Source organism: Pogonomyrmex barbatus, unplaced genomic scaffold (assembly GCF_055798465.1).
Source record: "Pogonomyrmex barbatus isolate J1 unplaced genomic scaffold, ASM5579846v1 scaffold12, whole genome shotgun sequence".
Taxonomy (NCBI): Eukaryota; Metazoa; Arthropoda; class Insecta; order Hymenoptera; family Formicidae; genus Pogonomyrmex; species Pogonomyrmex barbatus.
The window spans coordinates 3,112,087-3,136,112 of record NW_028297108.1 but is presented as its reverse complement, the minus strand read 5'-3'; the positions used below and the strand labels follow the sequence as shown (position 1 = coordinate 3,136,112).

General features: G+C 33.3%; 1 protein-coding gene across 50 annotated transcripts in view; it reads left to right on the top strand.

The window, feature by feature from the left end:
• Positions 1-24,026, top strand: part of slo (calcium-activated potassium channel slo) — a 101,323-nt gene that overhangs the window by 15,585 nt on the left and 61,712 nt on the right. For all 50 annotated transcript variants that reach the window (XM_089071771.1, XM_089071773.1, XM_089071763.1 and 47 more), the window contains 3 exons: positions 22,558-22,619; positions 22,887-22,983; positions 23,329-23,592. In XM_089071771.1, coding sequence (XP_088927897.1) covers positions 22,558-22,619; positions 22,887-22,983; positions 23,329-23,592 — 423 coding nt within the window. The remainder of the gene's footprint in view (positions 1-22,557; positions 22,620-22,886; positions 22,984-23,328; positions 23,593-24,026) is intronic.

Sequence of the window (24,026 nt, the reverse complement as noted above, 5' to 3'; positions counted from 1 at the left end):
CTATTGGGTTATTATTAATGATGGGAAAACGAGAGATAGATAGTCCTGTTACATTTTTCCCTTGTCGTCCAGAGGCGATCGATTGTCCTAGGAAGAAGGACTATAGAGATTTATTATATTACATGAGATATGATAACGTTAAAATAGAACTTTCGCAGGTCAAATTATTTTGGTTCCGGTTATTACAGTAATGATAGCTTTTAACGTAATAACGCTATTAAATTTTCTTTTTTACTTTTAAATATATTTATTGCTTAATTATGTAATGTAACATATTTGTGATGATTCTTTTTTATCTACTTTCAAAATTAAGTGGCTACAAACGTATAAAAAAAATAAAAATAAAGTTTTTGCTCCTCAAAATAATTGAGATGAATTTAACAAATTAAAAATATTTGATCCTGATAAAATATTTAAAAATAAATAAAATTTAGAACATTTCAAATAAAACTTTATGAAGAAAATAATGTATACTGTAAATGTATCATAAATATCATATTTACTAAAATGCAAGCACAGAGCAGCAAGTGCGACAATTTATTTTCCTTAAATATAATTTTCTTTATTTTATTTACATACATTTTTAAGTTAGTAATTTTTGATCCAATAATTAAATATAATGCAGATAACGGAACATTGACAAACAATTGTATAAAGCGACACATCAGTTAAGATGCACTTTCATAAAATAAATGTAACGTTTCAATTATATTTCTCTTTACACTTCTTTGTTACCATAAGATTTATCTAACACGTAATAACACGTAATATTTTTAACAATTTTATATATAATGTTTTATATATATATATATATATATATATATAATTTAGATATATACGTTGATTGAATCTTTTTTTTGATCTTTTAAAGTTTTTTTTAAGATAATTTGACTATTTCTATCAAGAAATACATGATAATAATTAAGTTAAGCTGACAGTTCTGAGACATTCTGTGTATTATTCTCAGTATATCAAATATTTGTCGAGACGAGACTAACATCGTGTCATGTAAATGGAATAACGTACGTCGTTGCGACAATGTTGTAATTATAATGTGCGGCGTACACTCCACGTTTAATGTGTAAATGCAAGATGATAACATGGTTGAATTACTTACGTACATAAATGCGATTGTTTTGCTTAATATTCGATAAATAAATGATTCACTTAGTGCTGATTCTAGTGATATTACATCAAATTATAATTCGTATGTTATTTCAATATGTACTTCTACAGATGAAACAGGTACAAGTATGCGACGGATTTTAATTAAGAGAGACTTAATTATCATAGGTGGCAGTATACGTGGCCCTGACACGAGACAAAGACTAGGATTATGTACACCAACGGGCAGGATAAGGGAATTATAAATGTAAATACCCCATTTGCTTACGTATACTTATGTTTCAAAAGACTTTATATTCGGGTACTTTCCATTTATTACAATGTACGCAAAATTATAATTAAACATGCCGATTGACTTTTCTCAAAATAATATTATTGTTAATTATTTATACTATTATCATGAAAATATTTCTTACCGGGAAAATTGTGTAGTATTTTTAGGAATTAAATGTAACTAGATAAATATATAAATACCAAAATATAATTTATCTCTGTGCATTAATTAATAATGTTAGTATATTTTATTGGAATATATATAAGAAATAATATTCGTAAGAAATAAAACGATTTTCTCTCTATTGAATATTTGTTTAAACGAGCACTTGATTCTTAAGAAACACACGATCGAATGTAACTGTAATAGGTATAGCAATCTACTTACATTTATTTATAGTCCACATTATTTCGTCTGTTCATTTAATTTACAGAGCATAATTTACGATCACGTATATATAAATAAATTACGAACATAAAGTTGTAAATAAATATCTGGCTCTCCCACGTGTACACCCACGTGGAAGCAAAAGGGCTATAAAGATCAAATTAACAAGCATTACTCGATCACAGGTTGAAAACACGCATTTTGGGTGCATCAGTTAGCAGGCCGATTCGGTTCGATCAATTTGCATCGTAGTTTGCCATTTCTATCTATTTCCTGCCATTTTCATGTACCTGTTCGATGGCGGCCTGTTACCCAAATTTGGCGCGGCTGATTATTTCAACGAGGCTTCGTTATTAGAACGCGTGAACGTAGGAGCGAACAAAAGGCGAAACTTCGAAGAATACCGACAGGCAGATAGAATGAGGAGTATCATAATATTGTGTTCCCTTCGGTGTCCCCGTTTGTTGTCTGCCTCGTGCGTTAGCGTCCTTCGCCGTGCTTAGACCTATTTTAACCCCGCGGAACTGGCACGAATAGTAACATCGGTATGAAAACGTTGCTTTCTTATCGGCCAATAATACGATATTGTCATGGTACCGAGGAAACGCGTATACACAACACACGGCACCGTGACACGTTTTCGCTTGCGTGCTGTCGATGCTCCGAGCTTTATGCGAATTACAATGCGTCACCCTCCTCTGTTACATCTTGATATTCAATCTCTGATCATTTATCATCCATCCGCAATTTTCCTTGTACCCCTTTCACGGGGATTCCTTATTTTTTTCACATTTTCAAAGAAATCTCATTTTTGCGAAATTCTCTTTGCAAATACTCCATTCTCCTCTGTCTTATGAATTTTACATATTTTTTTTATTAATTGTACGCTTTTTTTTAGACACGTTTTTTCAGATGTTTAGAACAATGTACGTTTCTCTTTGTTGAAAGCTGCACTTCTTACGTGAAGAAGTTTTGCAGACAGATTACGACTTCGGCTATTAGTCGAAACAACTAAATGGCGAGTACCAAGAAGCCGCAGCTCGTATTATAGCAAATATACGGCCTTTCCCTGCGGAAACTCACGGCGTTCTCGGAACGTTAACGCATTTAACGGGCACCGACGCCTCCTTCTCGCAACTCGTTCCCGAGGGCGTGGAATAGCCAGCAACTCGACCAGTCTGTATCCCAGAAGCATCGCCGTAAATGGAAACGGCATTATAATGGTATCGCGGAGACAAAACGAGAGCGTGCATATAATGCGCCGGCCATACATACAGATGTGCGCGCGTGTGTTGCCTCCCGCATTCGAGAGAAAGTGCATGAATGCCACCGTGTCGGCGTGTGGGTGTCGGCCTGCAGTTTATTCGCACTCGAGTTGTTGCCTGGTCACCGGAGACAGAAGGGCGCCCGCAACGTGGCCGAGGGTGACCGAGAGCTTATGGTCCCCCAATGCTCTCAGGAAGAGCCTCTAATTTTAACGGAAGCGGGTCGAGCACATCTGCGTTATGGTCGATCGAAAATGCATGCTCCGCGCAACATATTTAAACCCTTTACTCCTCGAAAGCTGCACTTTTACACCGAAGCTCATGCCGATGATCGATACGTTTGTTTTCGAAAAGTCTAAAAAGATGTTTATCACAGTAATAGCCGTTTTTTTTACAGCAATCGCCGTAGTATAAGTCTTTTTATGCAAAGTATAATTTTGTTACATGACCAGGCAACGATGCTGTTATACGCGTGTCACGTTTTTTGATGATAAAAATAATTTTAGATATTACATTTTAATCTAGGGGATGTGTTACGGGTTTTCACTGCTTTTATTAATATCGCGAGGAAAAATATTAAAGTTAATTATAAGAGAAACGTTTATCACAAAAAAATTATTTGAATTCACAATGGACGTATGTAATTGATAACTTTTTTATTTCACACGTATAATCATGAACTCCGCGTAAATAGCGTATAATAACGCGAGTGAGAAGTGATTATAATATGATCTTAATGTACATTCCGTGTTCCACCACATTTTCCGCTACAAGAAACGCGAGATAAATTTGGGGACCACGATTAAAATGAATTATTCAGTGGCGCTTGAATCGACTGCGTTCGCGCAATGGGTTCGTATAATTCCTTGAGATCTGTTTTAAAATGGAACTTTATTTTCTTTCTCTTTCTATATTATTTATACCGGCAGTCTTTTCACTCCAAAGGTGTTAAATTGAAAGTCCTTACAAATGTACCATATAACAGCTGAACGTTTTGATTATTTCAAATGAAATATGATTTAAACGAATAATGAAATCTTATAATCTCAATTTTAATTTAATATTATTTTTTAATATATTAAGATATTTAATATTTTCTAATTAAAAATTGAAAAAATAATAATAAGCCACTGTTCAGATATAATTTCTTCTTCGAAAGACTTATAATAACATCAAACATAATCTTATGATATAATATAATATATTATAATATGTTATAACTGTTGTTACCTTATTATAATTGTAAATTATTCATTATTTTATATGTCATAGAGATGTGTGCGCGCAATCTTGAATTTCGCCTGTATGCACAGGACAGACTTTGGAACATCAATAAGAATCATTAACAATGTCATTAAATATAGTCTGCAGTAGACAAGATGCAGGCTGTAATTAGCAGGCTGTCACGATCGGCATTTGACCTTTAAACAATTTGCCAAATGTGTGTATATAACGACATTATCTATAGATCTTGTCTTGAGGATATGTCTTGAGAATATATAAAATGTCTGCATGCTTTAAGTGACGAATCATAGTTGAGAATAGCAATTGCGATATCTGCTCGTGAATAGCGTAGTGCTTAAACAAAGAAATTATCGCGCAAGTTACACATTGATTGAGTTGTGATTGAATCTGATTAACATGTTCCTTAGCAATTGTATGATTTCTCCATTTTCCTATTAACGTCTTCCTAAGATACTTCGCGCTTCGAATTTCATCATTAAAAGATTTATACAAATCCTAGCTTCTGAATTGAATTGCATTTACATTTCCAGGCGCTTCTTAACTGTTAATTCGAAAAACGGCGTTTTCACAGCCGTTATCTATATCCAAGAAAGTACAATTATCACAATTTACATATAGAAACATAACTTTAATTTTCAAATTTTAGATAATAAAGATACAATAAATAATAATTTTAATAATTGTAATTTTTATTAATATTTATAGACATTTTTAATTCATATATTATCCACATTTTCTTCACTATGTAAATAGAACTTCAGATTTTCTATTTAATGAAATCTGAATTATTTTAGAGTATATATTTTAGAGTATATAAGTGTATTTTATTATATTTTAAGAATTTAATAATATAAATATCCGCAAGTGTATTTTATTATATATTTTAAGAATTTAATAATATATATATATTCGCAAGTTATAGGAATTGTTAATAGTTTTTTATATAATAAATTAATTAAACTTCTGCAAGTTTGGGAAAATCTTCATAGTAATGAAAGTAAATGTCTTTGTAAATCTTCGTAAATCTTCGTAAATCATTAAAAATTTTTTATAATTTATATTGTTTTATAATGCGATGTTTTAGATACCCATAAAGAAAGAAACGATATTTTATTAAATTATTAAGAAATAAACTCAACAGACAACAGAGGAAAGATATATTTTCCAATGAAATTGGAATGATAATAATTTATTCTGATATTTCACTTTTTCTATCTATATCCAACTTGTAATTTGTTTTTCTGACGGTCGTAATATCTTTTTACGGACTATCTACTCATACCCATCTACTCATCGTCTCGTCGGCGACAGAGAGATCGTTTCATACGGGATACGATAGTCGCCTATTTATCCGTATGCTATAATTGGAATTTAACCTTTAGCCGATGTCTGAGAGAGAGAGAGAGAGAGAGAGAGAGAGAGAGAGAGAGAGAGAGAGAGGGCGCAAGTGACCCTGCGGTCGACCTATATAACGAAATCAGCCTTTTCCTTCGGCTCACATCTCTTACTTCTTCAGATTATTATATATTGAATTCAGCCATGTTTTTTTCCGATAATATTTAATTGAATTCTTGCTTTCCATCCATTGTGAGTGAAACAAAATTTCTAAATTTCTAAATTGCAATCTGTATTTATGAGAATCTATAAATGATCTAAACAGAATTTATATATTAAATAATAATAATAATAATAATATATTAAATATATAATTTATATTAATTTATATTAAAAGGAATTTATATATATATATATATATATATATATATATATATAGAATTTTATAGAATTTAAAAATAAACGATTTCTTTAATTTTTTATGTATACCTTACGTATTGTTTCACAAGATAATGCTTTTAGTGCAACGATAAAGTTAATGATTCGTTAAAATATTAAGAAATTATTTGTTAAATAGCACCAAAGTTTGTATAATAAGCATGTAATCAGTAATTCGCGCTGACTTTATACGTGCTGTAAGAGAAAGAAAGAACACGAGAACCCCGATCTAACTTAGCGATTTAATATCGTCTGGTGTCGGGAGCAATGAGACGTATCGCTCCCGTCGACGATGATTTGTTGAAATGTACCAGATGAGCGTGAAGATCACGTACGCCAGAGGCTCAAGGTAGCACTCTCTCTTTCTCTCTCCCTCTCTCTCATATGCGCGTGTCCGGGGTCACCGATCAAAGAGCAACTCTTCGGATGTCAGAACTTAACCCCCTACGGCGCACTTTACGTCGGTGTTCCAATTTCTACAGGCGCATCGTCTTCCATCCCTCCTCCCTCTTTCTCCTCCTCCTCACTACTGGCGGAGGCGCCGAATCGGACTAGTACCATAATTCGGTCATTTCCAATTGGCGGAAATCAAAGCTGACACTTTCGCGTGTTTACCAGCAGACGCCGATAATTTATGGATTCACGATATATCGCGGCCAGCGGATGAAAATGTTTTCCGGTGTTTCGCATTAACGGGTCATTACGTGAACTAATTTTATTATAACCCCTGTTTACTCGGTATACCCTTCCTTTTTACTTCAAAGATAAATTTGCCTAATAAAAATTTTAGATACTAGAAAAACACTGATTTATAGGTCAATTTCTAAATTGCGGATGGAAAGATGTTTTTCAAGACATTGACAGAAAATAGTAGATTTTTATACCATAGAATAAATTCTCAAACATCCATTTTCCTCGAAAGTCTTGAAAACTAAGGGGACACATTTATCTATGCAAATTCATAATCCTCTCTCGAATGTGGGCGGATCGGGAATATGGATCATATTTGGAAGAAAAGTCGTTAGCAGTGGCTGGCAGTTGGCCAGTATCCGTTTCCAAGAATGTAACAGATTTGTCACGCCGGAGGTGGAGAAGATAATCGCGTGTATGTCTATTCGATCTATTCGAAGTAAAAGCAGCTCTTCTAAAGCTTTGTCTCCTTCCTTCTTGATTTCAGGTGACACGAATTTCCAGTATGCCAAAGCCTATTATCGATAACCCGCCTGGCCCGATAAAGATCGATCTATGTTTTACGTGTCCGTTTCATAGATAGGAGCCACCTTTTTGAACGAAGTGAACTTCGCTCGTTTCTTAAGAGATTTGTTTGAGTATTCGATACGCTCATCAATCATCCGAAATACGTATGCCAAAATATCATCGAAGAAGTGCGAGCCGCCAGGAGGACTTCTCGCCAACTTTGAAAGGCTTTTAAAATTTTTCGAAGGAAATGATTGAATCAAATTGGATTTATAAGTGTATAAAAGTTATAATTTGAAGTACTATTTTATATGTAAAGAACTTTTCCTGGTTTTGCGATATAATTTTTATTAATTAAAACGATTAAAAATTATGTAAAGTTTATATATCAAACTTATAACATTGTAAAATATGAGTTGCATCTCTGTTGATATTTATCTCAACTGAAGAATATATTACGTTCACTTGAAAACTAGTTTAATTATAAGTTTCTATATAAATTTGAAATCAATTTTTTTATTAAGAAATTTTTAAAGAAGTCAATTTATGAAAATATTTTGTATTGGAAGTATATAAGATATTTTGCAAGTCAAATATCAGAGATGTAAGTAAATAATAAAACTTTTTCTTTGATTAATTTTAAGTCGACTTTTCATCAATAGAAATTTAATTCGGGACTTATTTATAAGAAATTTAATGTTTTAAGTTGGAAAGTTGCACGAAGTTATAACACTTTTCTAAAAAATAAACGTATTCTAAATTTATTCAAAATTCTCGTATATTATTTTTAATTTATTACGTGTTGACTTTCATCAAATATGATTTCAAAACAGTTGCTTAACTATTACTAAATAAGTACAATTATGTTTCTTATTAATATCTATATATACTTTACCTAATATATCAAAGTTGTAATATTTGCGATCGTCTATTGGCGAATGAGCTAATGCAGCAAGACAAAGACATAACGCGCATATTGTGATTGTGGTTATTAATCTATATCTCTTTACCCTTTACCTTTATGATGATAGAACATGCGCCACAGTAATCGTGCAATGGTTGCTCATTAGAAAACCGATAGTTTGATTATGGAACGTGATAGGCTTTATTGGTTTACGTGACGATGATTACCAATAATAATAAAATATGTGTCATCGAATGGCAATTTAACTTTAATTATTTAGTAAGAATTACATGTACATTTTTGATATTTTCTATTAATTATTTTATTAATTAGTTTTTACATTTTTGTTTTAGACAATTGATATAAAAGATAATTAAAACTAAATATGTTGAATTAGTTAATAAAAAGATTTCTAACGTAATATTTTAAATAGAGTATTCTTAAAAATAATACGATAATTATAAATTATGTGTAGAAAATTTTTATAATTAATAAGAAATTTACATTAATTGTAAATGCATTGTTTCAAGATAATGAAAATAATGAAAATAATGAATCAGGATAACAAGGAATTAGATCTTTAAAAAATTATGAAAAATATTTTATTCCTTTTTCGACAATTATAATTTCTAAAATAAGAAGAATTAAAAAGAAAAGTTTTTTAGTATTTCCTTCCAATTTTATTATAGTAACATACTATTGACAGATATAATTAGGATGCAACAAAACATAAAATATCTAGAAATATTTATATCTTTACTATGTTTTGTTTTCACAAGATTTCCGGGTTCTTCATAGCGCCGTGATGAGAGACACACAGATTTGCTTATATAAATGACGAGTGTGACTCAACATCGCCAAGTCTTGAGAAAACAATTACAAATAGACTCGATCTGCAATATTAGTGGACCGCATTATTATAGCTTCCTACATCGATGATTGTGTCCGTTAAATGGCCAACCACATTCCGGGTAGTCTTACATTTGAATGCCATTTGTAAGATATTGCGCAAGAGTTGCGCAAAGTTACGTGGCCGTATTTAGCTTTCACATAGCGTATAATAGAAATGATTTGTGCCAACGAGACAAAAAATTATAAGGAATATTTTTTAGACGCGCAATGAAATTGTTTTATTTCTTTATTTATTTCAACATAAATTACTACTCGAAAAAGCTTTTTTCTGTATTAATATATACTTATCTTAAGTTGTTGGAGCAGGTAAAACTTATTAGAATCTGTTGTTTTGTTTCAGAGTGTTGATACAAGAGCTTGCGCAAATATTTATAATACTCTCACCACAATTGGAAAGTTTTTTTAGGATAAGTGTTGTGAATGTCAGAAAGAAAAATTTATATAGGATTCATGGGAATTTAATGCATGAGAATTAGTTACATTTTAAATAACTATAAAAATTTATATGAAACTATATTATTATGTGTTTTATTATCGAATCCACATTAAACTAAATTTTATTTTTTATTTTGTGAAAAAGAACTGTGTATTGAAATATTGATCAGAAGACAATATACTGCATAAAATATTCTGCATTAAATTTTAATTTAATTTTCATTAAATTTTCATTAAATTTTAATTTATCCAGCTTTTACACACACACACACACACACACACACACACACACACACACACACACACATAAATTCCAATGCACAATTGATGCGTCAATATAAAAACAATTGTTATTTTTTAAAACTTTTTTCTGCTTTGTGTAAGTAAGGAGAATAGCGATTATTTCGAAAGATAATGTGAGTATAATTTAAGTATAATATGAATATAACACAAGTAATTAGAAAAGACAACATCTGTAAGCAAATGTTTATATCTGCAGATATAACTACTATAATAAATAGGTTTTTGTACTTTAATGTGGCAAACAGAATTCACATGCAACATTTTTATTCATTTTGCAAGAAACTAAAATTTCACAAATAAATATTATCTATTTCATACATATTGCATTTTTTATCAAATTTATTTTTTGATTCATATATCTTGCGAGAGAAAAAAAATAACAGGTGTTTATGCTATTCAAAGTTTGCTAACTAAGAGATAAAGAGAAAGAAAAAGAGAGAAAGAGAATGCTTCTCCGGGATATTTTTATCTTATGTACTATAGTACGATTAAAAACAGGTTAACCGCCGCGCTACATGACTAAAAATTATGAACGCTCATTGTAAACACAATTATGTTGATTATAATCATCTGCATTCACGCAATACGCAAATAAGTTACAGTATTATGTATACAGTATACAGTATGCAGTATTACAGTTTTATGTCAGAAGAAGCTGTTTGTTAAATCAGGTATATATATCAGATATATATATATATATATATATATATATATATATATATATACATATTATTCTTTTTTGTGCATTACAGTATTTAACTTGAAAAAAAAATTACATTCGATGCAACAGTTAGTTCAAGAGAAGATAAAAAAAATTGAAATTCAAGAGACAACTGAAGTGATATCACCGAGCTTTCGCTCAGTTTTGAGGATATAGCTAGCTTTGTTTATACAATGTATAATCCATTTAAACAGACAAACATAATTAAGAAAATCCGACGATCTAATTATTGGTGAAAAAGAAAACTCTTTTTTGAATTAATCCTTTTTTAGAACGAAATTGAAAGGTCTCAAATTTTGAGATTGATTTCTCCTACAAAATACAAAATAATTATACGTAATTGTTTTTAGTTTTGCTTTCGTTTATTAAATTAAATTAAATTATTTATAAAATCTTTATTCAGAAAAAATAAAATCTAAAATTGTTGAAGAGTCTTAAGGCTCTATTTTTTTATAAATTAAATAAAATCAGACAGAAGAATACCAATTATTATCTGCTTATTAATGTTGTTCAGTAACTATTAGTTTTCTTTTGTACAGAATTCTTCGCCAAAATTATAAGTATCATTTCTAAAATTACTTGCTTTTTTTACTTCCTGCAAATACTGTATTTCGCAAATGTTGAGCAATTAAAAGCGCGCGGCATACTGCGATAACGCGTAACGATACGATAATTATCGTGCCTCCGGCCGGTCGCCTTTTTCCGCAGCAAATGAGAATCTCGTTTTGCGGCCGATAGATTTCCTGCGCTTACTTTCTCGTATAAATAGCACGATGAGAAAAACTCGGCTGAATCTGCCATTTGCGCAAAACGATGAAAACTTGGGAATATGCCATCTCGGGATGTAAAACTTTTGCCTGGCAACGACTTATCCCCATCGCAAGCCGTTTAATGCGTTTTAGTAATTAGTATTGGACATTTTGGTGTAAATGGCCCATAATAATATACATTTACATATACATTCGTATTCTTTATTATCTAAATAACCCAGCCATTTTTTTAATTATCACAGTACACACTTCTAATTTAAATGCTATTATTTTAAACTTGTTGACAATATTAATTACTACGATAATCTTACTACAATAATCTCTTGACTAATGTTTTGCGATGTTCTCTTTTACGATAGAACAATGTTCTTTAACAAATTTGTTTTTTTGAACACATAATGATTAAAGCGATCGAAGATTGTTAATACTTTCACTAGACACTTCGACTACACATCTCACGATACGAAAATAGCGAGGGCAACTCGTGACGAGTCTGCCCGAGACCCACGCTAATTTGCACGCTAAAATAAGAACAGCAATCTTTATTTATAGTGAAGTACGATAGGTCAGATTGTCGCCTTCAGGGTAAATCAAATGGTTCTTTGAGCATACAATTATAAGGCATTTTACGTGATACGACATAATATGCAAAGGTTTTTTATTTCTCATTTACGCGTACTAGAATTTTTATTTATCCCGATATTGCGGTTTTAATAAAATCGTTGTGTTACAAAGATACATATTAAATCTATTAATTTCAACTCAACTCTATATGCATATTTTCTATATTTCATATAAGAAGTTGATATTAAGAATGTTTAATATGATTGTTCTTGATTAATAAGGATGATTCCTCTTAGAAATTTTTATTCTGATATTCTGTCTTCTCTTTTAATGGAGGACTGCTGTGTCTTTCGAAAGATCGATGGACTAGGAGCATAATTCACAAGATATAATACGCTATCCAAGAGTATGTATAATTACAGGAACAATCTAGCTTCTACTCGTGTCGAACAGGCTAATTAGCATATGTTCGCGAACCGAATTACGAACGTCATACGTGTCACCTAACACATTAATCCGAGATAGAGTGAATCGTCCGATATGTTTTTAATGACCAGATTCAACGGAAATTGCCCATAAAACGGATTATAAGGATTCGAGGAATCCACTTGCGCTCATTTGGATTTTACAGGTGTAAAAAGTGAGCAGTACTGTATTGTTAAATCGATGCTGAATGCCTCTATGCTAATATAGAATCGCGTATGTGTAAAGTTCAAAGAATACTTCATTTTATTTTAAGAAATGTAATGTTTAAAATAATTTGTTCAAGTATTTTTAATAGAAAAGGTATGTTATTAACACTTATTAGTACAATCACTTTTCAGCACAATTCAGTAAAACAGAAATTTAATGTTAATTTAATGTTAATTGTTAATTTATTATCTCATTCTGTATTTTGTTACTCTAACTCTGTTCGCTAAAAATAATAAACAATTGTACCGTCATCTGTCACGACATGAAAAGGAATAATCACGGAAGATTAATTTAAATATAGTTATATACGCTTTGGAGAAGAGGGAATAATTTATTATTTTACACATGTACAGTTGTGACAAATTCATGCTACCTGACAAGCAGCAAAGACGCGTGATATATAGTTCTCCTGGACATCCTGAAAAATCGATGTAGCCAATCCCGCGGAAAGTCCGATACCCTCGTATCGACAATCTCCGAAATTTCTACGCCCGTCGAAGAAGAATTACACTCTCGGCTAGCTCCGGGTCCTCCTTGGTTTTCGTCGTTGTCCTTTCGGAGGGGCAATTGGTTGGAAAAGCTTCCGGCAACGGAGAAGAACGGAGCCACCGCTGGCGATGATAACCCAGTAACCTACATTCTCGCGAGTCGATGGTGGGAGCGAAGCTGGTGACGGTGGTGGGTGGCCGAATGCTTGACCGTTCTTTCGAAAAGAGGGATGGAGACTCATCGTGGCCGGTTCAAACGCAAGTTCAAACGCAAAGCTCACCCTCTCCGTGTGTCCCTCTGTATACCTTCTCCCTCCCTGTTACTCCTCCGCTTTCGTCGTTATTGGGTACAGCTGCACCCCGTTAACCCGGTGACGTTCGCACCGCCGGTACGATCAGTTGCAGAAGAGGGATCGAGGAGGGAGATTAGAATCGATACTGGTCACGGTGATAACGGCCTTTCGACCGTGCGTACGGCTATTATCACCTGGCCCTTTCCGCCACAACGAGAGCAAGCTACCGAGATAAGACCAGACCGGGTCGAGCTTCGTTCGCGAAACTATGCGCCATGTTACGCAAGCTTCAACTCAGCCTCCCCTTACGGAGTGCGCAAGGCTCCGCTACGCGACGGTGCTGGAGAAGAAAATTGGAAATGAGCGCGGAGCAGAGTGCACTGTAGCATCTGCTTGTTACAGTTTATGTCGTGATTGATGAGAAACTGTGTTGCGCTCGATCGCCTCATCGTCACCGGACTTGCCAATGTTAGAAATCTGGATTGCTTGCATCAGAATAAAGAGTGGAATTATCTAGGAAGTTTAAAAAAGTTTAATAAGGAAAGATTATTCAGATATTTAGATTTAATAATTTGATGAAATATACTCATTTTATGCATTTTACTTTTAATTGTGGTAAAATAGCATTTCTGAAAATTTTCATAAAACTGACTTTACCTTTTCTGCGAAAAATTCATATATTTTCATTAGAGCTTAAACATCTGTGCCAAAATAAAATAAAATTCTCAGATCTACATATTGTAATGAAGCAGAAAACATTCGTGTATCTAGATTCAATCCAGTGTTTCCAGGATCGTTAATTATATTATGTCAACCTTACATTGATTAGCATGAAGCTGCGGGATGTAGCTTTAGCGAAATAAACTTCCTTCCGAGGCTATAGAAAGTTGCGTGGGAACGGGGCGTTTAATTAAATGAACTGCCACCCCGGGGATAGCGAGGTAAGCCGCTCGTTTGATTAGGGTTGCACTAAAAGCGCGCGCCCTGGCTTTGCTCGCCAAGACGAACGAGGATGGCGTCAGATAGGGGAAATAGCTTTCTTGCATGTATGTATGTATGTGTCATCGCGTCCTTTCATCTGTCGTTAGATCATCGTCCCTTTTTTCTTCTGAACAAATAAAAAATGTTCTACAGTACGCGTGACGCGCATTCTCCATGTCGCTGTCAAATGCGAAGAAATTTTGAGAACCGTGGAATAAAAAAAGAGAGAAAAAGAGAGAAAAGAAAGAGAAATCGTCGAATGCATTTAAGCAGCTTTGTGAGAATTTACGCGATGCGTTGCGTGAAGTTATCGTGAAGGTATGAATGTATCGCGAGAGTTTCGATCTGGATACACATATATCAAGGCGTGACTCATTGCGTTATGAAGTAGCGCACTATTTTCAGCGTTGCGTTTCGTGATGGCCGGACCGAAGGAGTCTTATTTTCATATAGAAAATCATTAATCAAGCCAGGCTTTTGCGGCAATAAAAACGCAATTTTAACATTCGAAGAACATTATTTGCCACTTTGCCTAGAGATATCGCGACTGTCATGAATATTTACAATTTGACTTAAGATCTCGAGAACAGTTCCTCAAGCTGTACTCGAAAGGTATCCACCCTTGCATCTCTTACAATTGTAACGGGATCACAATATTCTTGACACTATTATTCGAGAGATGCATATTCAACTGGCTGCACAGAATGAGTAGAATACAGTGGGATTGTATTCGGTATCCGTCACCAGTACGTAGTAAGTTGTGTATGTGACTGACAGCCATTTACTATGGTTTACTTCATCGCTATCACGCAATACGTATCTAAGAGTAGTAGCCTAATTAGTAGACTAATTAGCTGCTGATTTGGCGATTCGGCTAATTTATATATTCAAAATAATAATTGTTACGCGCGTTATTCATTTTCTTTCTCCGGTGATAATTTAAAATATAAAAGTTATACAGAAAATTAACTCTTAAGTTTATCTTTCTGTAAATATTTCAAAGATTGAAATAAATTATTTAGAGATAATGATATATACTGCTAATAAACAATTTTATTTCTTTAGTCTTTATTCTCTCTCGGAAAATGCAGGTGTTATTTTTACAAAACAAATAAATCTGATATACAATGGCTGTTGATACAAATGTTAAATACTTTTCCGTCAAAGTTTCAAAGATTAAAGTAAATTATTTAGAGATAATGTATGTCGTTAATAAACAATTTTATTTCTCTAGTCTTTATTCTCTCTCGGAAAATGCAGATGTTATTTTCATGAAACAAATGACTCTGATATACAATGCAGGTGGCTATTGTCATCGGCAAAATATTCCTGCCATAAAACGGAATAAAATCTCAAGCAATGTGTCTCTTCTTTTAAATATACTTGAAATCGATCTTACAAAGTCGGGTGCGCTAAGAGTAGCAGTGAGATACTGGTAAGATCATTTAACACTCGTGACAATTTAATGTAGAAAATATATCCGGTATATCCGTTTATACCCTGCACACTTTATTATTCCCCAGGCAGAATAATAATTTTTACGTCGCGTGCGACCCACTTATCAGCGAATTTCTCGGAGTATCAAGCGATTCCTTCATTGCTCGGATTCCCCTTGCCGCCGATTCGCAAATCAGCGAAATTTTCCGAAAAACATTACGCGAAGACGATCCATCATCTCTTGTTCTTATCCCACCCGCATGATTTTTGAGAGGAACGAAATGGGAAATTCCCCCGGCACAGCCCCTGCGACCGTTTTCGGATGACCCAGATCTTCCATAGTGCAGCAGCGGCACGCTGGCCGTAGTGTTGCATTCTGGAACGATGCATCCGGAGACCCGGGCCGCGCTTCTGTAGCGTGTACATACGTGCGCATCTACGGGCCGCGTGTGCGGCACACGTACACGTAAGACGTGGCGTTCACGAAATTGGACACGACGTCCGATGGCGCACGGCTACAAGTCTTACTTTCTTACTGCGAGACACCTATGCGCGAGGAGAACGCGTTCTGACCGTGCTGGATGCCGAATTCCCGATAAGATACCCTTCGAATTTCGGGATAGAGTCTCGGGACACCTCTGAATTATTCCGTCGGAAAATTCTTTCGACAAGCGAGAAAAATAAGGGATGCGCTTTATTATTTCATTGCCCGAGGAATTATGTATATTAGAATGAAATTCTTTTTTTTTTTTTTTTTTTTTTTTTTTTTTTTTTTTTTGAGTTACTATATTTCAAACGAGAAAAGAAGTGATGTTCGGTTGATATATTTTTTAACAGCTTTCTAAAAATTATTTTATAAAATTTACAGTAGAAAAAATTCTTCGGAGTACAAAAATTTATAAAATATGATGGTAGAAATATTATTCGAGATCTTATCTATTTTAAATAAATGTTAATAAAGAATATCATTTTTTTATTGAATTGTATAAAAAATAATTAGTTTTTTTTTTTTTTTTAAGAAAAAGAGAAAAATAATTATATATTTAAAAAAAATATTATACTCGAAATTAAATTTTGGTTGTATTTGAAAATTTTTTAATATTACTGGATTATTATAGAAACTTAATACACAATATCATGTGAATATTATCGTTTCAGAAGTTTGCTTTAGATATAAAAAAATCACATAAATCTCTACATGCAACACAAAATTTGTTTTTATCTGTTTTCTGCTGCTGTCTTTTTGCTGACTTTTAATATTCTTGACGTATTCATTTAAATTTTTTTATATATAATTGAAATTATTTTAATAATGTTATCTTATTATCGAATAACTAATTATGTATAGCATATTTAAAAAATGTGCTCATTATTAAGTACCACGAAATGATAAAGATAAAAATATAAAAATCACTGTTCATGAATGACGTCAAGAATATTGAAAGCGTCAGTAAAAAGATAGTAAGCATACGAAAACAGATTTCTGTAACGAATGAAGATAGAGATTTTTGTGACGATTTTTTACATGCATTAAGATCCAAAGCATGACTCGTCGGGTCAACCTTCTCTCTTGATTAACGAAGAATTAACTGCTCCTCGTTAATAGTGGATAAGCGTGCTTGTTATAACTCTGCAGGTAGTCTCGCACGACGCGCAGTGAAATTGTTCAAAAATCTAACGAGGGAGTATCTGGAACGGAGCCAACCGGCGAAATCGATCGGCCGGTGGAGCACATAAGCTATGTCTTTTTATTTATTTATGCTACGTGTACGTGTACCATATACTCGCATCGTCCTGCGCGGGGCTCCTCGACAAGTTGCGGCATTTTACGTGCGTCCACCTGGTTGGCGGCGCATCGACTTCGCGTCCACGACCGCCTTGAATTTTTCTACGTCCTTTGCTTCACTTATCGATAACGTGGGAGAACACGCGAGATGCTTCTCTCTCTCTCGATCTCTCCGTCTCTCTCTTTCTCCGCAACTAATCTCTATTTTTACATCGGTGCGCTCTTGGCGCCATCACTTATCCACGGATCTTCCGACTAGCGAGATATTCTCTCTCTCTCTCTCTCTCTCTCTCTCTCTCTCTCTCTCTCTCTCTCTCTCTCTCTTTCTCTCTCTCAGCGCAAACATAATAAAAGTTTCTCGTAAATCCGGTGTCCGAGAGATCGATACAGTGTCTGTTTATACGAGCTCATCAAGTTTGAGATCGTAGATCCATAAACTTGGTTTTCCTGCACAGAGTATCTGAGATATTGTATCGAGTCACAAAGCCTTTAATAAATTTGGAATTTCGCTTAATCGATTTCTGCTTAACGGAAATTTTACACAAGATTGTAGATCGCGATCTTTCAATTTTTTCTTTCAATATCTTGATAATTTTATCTAAAATTCTACTTGAAACGAAGTAAATTTGAATCTCAGCGATTATAGCATTAAATGAAAAGTATAAATTTATTGTCAGTTTAAATAGCTAATATTACGCTTATTTTGCTTCAGCGAAAATTGAATAAAAGTTGTTGCAAGTTTAAAATTAAATTTTATAATGAACAATTTGTATACTAAATTTGTTTTTGTTTCTATTATCAAAAGAGACTGTGGGAAATTATTTTCTATATTAGATATTAAAATATTTCATTATTTTTATAAAGTAACTTATATACGAGTTTATCAATTCCTCTCGTAAGTGTTGACTGATTCATAGCGATTTCGGATGCGTGACAAAACTCTCTTTTTCTCGTAATCTAATTTATTAACTGTGCCATAAGAGTTTCTGTAGCGATGAATGATATTATATGTACAACAGAAACGTTTGTATTTTACCATTTGTACCAGTATGATAAGTTGTACAGTGGTATTGACGAAGTATGAAAGCCACTAATCGTTCGTCCTACTTTAGTTCTTTTTGGAACACGCAATGTTACCTCGTAACTAGCGTGAAATTGTTACAAGCTTTGATAACATACATATAAAATGTGAAGTATAAATTAAAATTTGACAGAATGTATATATTTATATTGTAAATTGATTAAAATTATGTATTATAGATTTGTATATATTTTATCGATTAAATGAACAGGAAAAGTTGAATATATTGTTATCTTTTATCATAATTTTCAATTTTCATCATATTTTTCAATTTACAATTATTAATAATATGTTAATAATATCAATTTTATAATTACATTAATTTGAAAATAAACACACAATTTATAACACAATTACGTAGCGATTGGGATTGTCTGGAACATCAAAGTTATTAATAAAATTAATAAAAATTTTGCTGTCCATACAGTTAATAAATAAATTAAATTACATTGTTGTTGACGAAAAGAAACTATGATTCATTCTAAGTATGCCACAAACAATGACAATCTTGAAGAAATTATAGAAGTTGTTTCTAAAAGAGATTGCTGAAATGAAACGTACTCTGTTATTTATCTTAAACTCTTGCAGTTCAAAACTTGTCAGAATTGTCGTTTTTCCAGTTACACACGATTGGTCGCTTTGAAACGTTCATTTTATTCGCTCGTGGACTCTGTTATTCGTGGGAAAAGAGAGCACAAGCTGTTTTTAGATGCTCCGCATAACAAAAATTCCGCGAAAAGCGATCTCATCTGGGGAAGGAAGAGAGAGAACGATTCTTACATGATAAATATTCTTATCGTAACAACGATACCAGTCATTATCCTATGGAATATCAAACGAGTTATTAGCGTGGCATCCAGGGAATTGTTCAGTTCGCCGCGAGGGCGGATACACGCTGCTCCGGGAAACACCCCCCTGTCTAGTAATTTCGCGTGCGCGGCCGTTTATCAAGTCAATTTGCCGTAACGGTCGTTAGGAGCACGACAGGTTTTGATAAGGGCTTAAATCGATGACGAGGCGGGAGTTCGTTGACTCGCAAGGAGGAAGCGAGCGCGGGCTTCTTATTATGATCTTTAGCGCGCGATAACCCTGAACTTTAATGCTCGCCTGCCGGCTAACACGAAAACGCGAGCCTCGGCGCCACGGCCTGTTCTCCACGTGGTGGATTTACAATTTCTCTGCGACAAAGCGGCAAAAGCGGACTGGTTAAAAATAAAATTCGTTAACGTTAAACCGGGAATGCATGGGAAAGTTTGCGATTTCAAGTATGTGACATGACAGGCGAGTATATGAGATAGACTCGCGGAGCCGTCATCTGTTCTCTTATGAATGCCTCGCTTCTTCTCTCTTTTGCCGTTTTTGTTTGACCAATGCCTCCCATTATCGCACTGTCACTTTGGCATTACAACCGACTACTCTTCCGACTACTCCTATTATCGCTATTTCATTCTTCTCCCGTAACTACTTCTCCTTGCTCTCCACATTATTTCATCGGGGGCCGCACCTACTGTCTATTTTCGCGCGGTGACTATGTATAGAATTTCGCTCTCATGAGACCGAAACGGGTCGGGAATATCACGCGGTATGCTGGTTAGGTCCTATTTCTCGTTTTTTCTTTCTCTTCCTTTCTTTTCTTTTTTATCTTCTCTTGCTCGTGTTGTTTTTCCTCTTTGCTGCGAGTACGCCAACGCATATTTTCTCTTTCTTTAAACAGATCTATAAGGGGAGATTCATAAAAAAAAAAAAAAAAACGCTACGTGGATGGTACAAAGTAGTTGAAAAGTAGACTGATAGGGAAATTACACGTGCTAAGCTCTGACACGCCGTTCGTAGATCGTCTTTCTTAACTTCTGAAGAGATGCTCTATATGATATGTTGATCTAATAGAATGTGTGAAAAATAGAACGTTCTTTGAAAAACTAATATCTTTCTTTCTCAAAGTATTCTAATACTATAACAAATGGGAAAATATTAGAAATTATTAATTTTTAATACAAAATGACTTTCTTTTTTAGTATCATATTTACAATATATATATAATTTTTTTCCTTTAAGAAAGAAAGATATATATATATATATATATATATATATATATATATAAGGAATTTTTAATGAATTAAGAAAATTATATCAAAATTTGTTATTTGACATTAAATTTTGTAAATAATTTTAATTAAGATGTCGTTTAAATCTTGCTATTAAATTTAAATGCGTTTTTTATTTTAAATATTTAATTATATTTTCTTTTTGTATCTTTTATTACTTTTTTTATATTAATTGTAAATTTTATACTTCTTGCAATGAATATTTTATTTTTGCGAAAAAGGCGAGGAATCTATAATACGGATATAGGAGAGATGAAATATGCCGCCATAAAATGTAGGTACCGATAATCGTTCATAGGATGGATATTACGCGGCATATAACATGGAAATTATTCGCCATTTCTGTTTAAATAAACCGCGACATCGACAAAATTTTCGCGAAATGTTAGAAAAATTCATAGAATATATAATATTGCAATGTACATATATATAAGTAAATCAATCTATATTTCATCTGGTCAGTTTATTTACAAATTCTCTTTGCAAAGTGTCGCCACATGCCTCTTTATTCAATTAATTTGTCAACAATTTATCAGAATTGTTAGATATCAAATCGAAAGCTGTCGTTTTGAATATTCTCTCGACACACAGGAATAATAAGAATCGCCGGGGTGTTAATGAATTCACGGCACTTTCAATTCTGTATATGGACGTTCATCAATCTCTCGTGTTTGGCGCACGCATCGCGTGCTTACATGCATGTGATGATTGAACTGGCCCTAGCCATTGTTTACAATGATGTACAGGCGTGGCCGAGCAGTCCGCAATTTTGTGTCCGTGTGATGCATATCTGAACATACTTTGCGCGTGAGAAATGGAAAACGGATGCTCGGGATTTAGTCGAATTTTATACGGTTTATATTTTATCATTCGCTAAACAATAATAAAACGCTGCCGGGTAAAAATTTTTTCTTATTCGTTTTTGGACTCGAATAGCATTTGATTTTTTTTCTATGCAAAGCTATTTAACAATTGTTCGGTGAAACATTGTTCGCCAATATACGTATCAAGCATCATCGTTTTGCGTTTTATTTAATGTAACGATTCATCGTTCGCGGTGCTGCAAATATTTCTGGTTGAATATTCGATCCAATTAACAAATTGCCACCGACTGCCCAAATTATCTCAGCTATTTAATTAACCGCTTGTCTTCAGCGATCGGGAATTAGTATTAGTTGTCTAACGAGGGATTTAATCAGGTCATTAGCGCGTTTTGTTCGGGAGAATTTGCGCAATTTTAAAGCCGTTGCGTGAAGCTAATTTGACGTTGTGGTGATCGTTAATAATATTCGCTGGTATCCATAGCGTGCTTTGACATGATTATATCGAGCATGGGGGCGTCTTGGCGCTTGTCATAAACGTTACTTCACATTTAGTGACAGTTATCGGTTAGACTCCACGATACACGATGCTGCTACGTATCATACCGGAAATAAAGCGATACCACGAACTAATGAGAACATTTGCGACAACATATGAGACATTTATTGAAATTACAATCTCTTACAAGTGTGACACTGCGATTTTGACTGTCTTTTGTTATATTTTTATATTAAACTCACATATTAGTAAAGAATATATGAGTATATGTAATATATTTTAAAGAATTGAGATTCAAATAATAAAAATGCATTTTGCTTTTTCGAAAAATATTACATGAGCAATAAAAAACGATTAAGCTTTTATTTTTTTTTTTTCTATGGGTAATATTTGTACACGAAAAATTGTATACAGAAAAATGTTTTATATGAATTGTATACAGAAAAATGTTTTATATGAATTGTTATCTAACAATGCGATTTATTATCTGTGTTTCAGGTGGTGTTAGTTTTCATTCTCAGTATAGCGTCGCTTATAATATACTTCATCGATGCCTCCAGGTGAGTAATAAGACTTCGATGGCGGACTTTATGCGTCGCTTTCAAGTTTATTACAAACATTTATGCATATTGTTTTTATTCTCGCGCAGTATTGATAATATTATAACAACTTTGTAGCTTTTTCTTGCGGTTTAATTAAGGGCGCGGCGATAATCGCTGCTATTTTAGTCGCCCTTTCAGTGTTGCTTTTTTTAAGACCAAGACCTTCGTGTGAGTTCATAAGAGATGCTGACCTAACATCCGCAATCTCATGCTTTTATGTTACAGCGAAGTGGTGGAGCGTTGCCAGAAGTGGAGCAACAACATTACTCAGCAGATAGACTTAGCTTTCAATATATTTTTTATGGTCTACTTTTTTATACGCGTAAGTAAGATTATCTATTCCGTCTGTCAATCAATCCTTCAGTTCACATTGAAACTTAAGTGGAATGCAAATTCTATATAAATTCTATATAAATATAACTATTATACTATGAAATAGAATGTTTTTTGGCCTTTATTTCGATAAATTTCTTAAGAAGAAAACTTTATAAGAATTTTATAAGAATATTTGGAAAAATATTGCAGATTTACGAAGTGTATTTTATGCGAAACTTTTTTACTTGCTCTTAAAATCTTTTTGGATAATTTTTCCTGAAATATTCGCTTGGCACATTTTTTTACTCAGACACTTATCTAAATTTGTTTCTTCTTCATGCTATTCTTATAGTTTATCGCCGCCAGTGACAAGCTGTGGTTCATGCTGGAGATGTATTCGTTCGTGGACTACTTTACGATACCACCGTCCTTCGTATCGATATATCTCGATCGGACGTGGATCGGACTGAGGTTCCTCCGAGCCCTACGACTGATGACGGTCCCTGACATCCTCCAGTACCTTAACATTCTAAAGACATCGAGCTCTATTCGTCTCGCCCAACTTGTATCCATCTTCATCTCCGTCTGGTTAACTGCTGCTGGCATCATTCATTTGGTAAGATATCTTATTTTTGATAAGATGTCTTCTCTTTTTGTGCTTAAAAAGCAATTCTCAGCAGATATTATAGTGCTTACTTAGTAATTACTACAACAGAAATACTGTAAAACTATAGATAGTGTTCTATCATGCAAAAATACAATGCATAAGGGAATTGCGTGAGAAATCCAGAAATAATTTTTTAACAAATAAGACAACATCTAAAGATAATTAATTATTTTTAAAAAATTATTTGCTTCGATTAAAAAAATAAAGCTTTTTAATGAATTAGAAGTAGGAATGTGAGTATTTAATTATTCTATCATATGAATAACAAATGATTACGTTAATAATAGCCATAATTTAATATATACTCTTTCAGTAAGAATATATCATGAAATTATGATAAAATAGCAATATTTTATCATTTTTTTCTTATTTTTTAAATAATT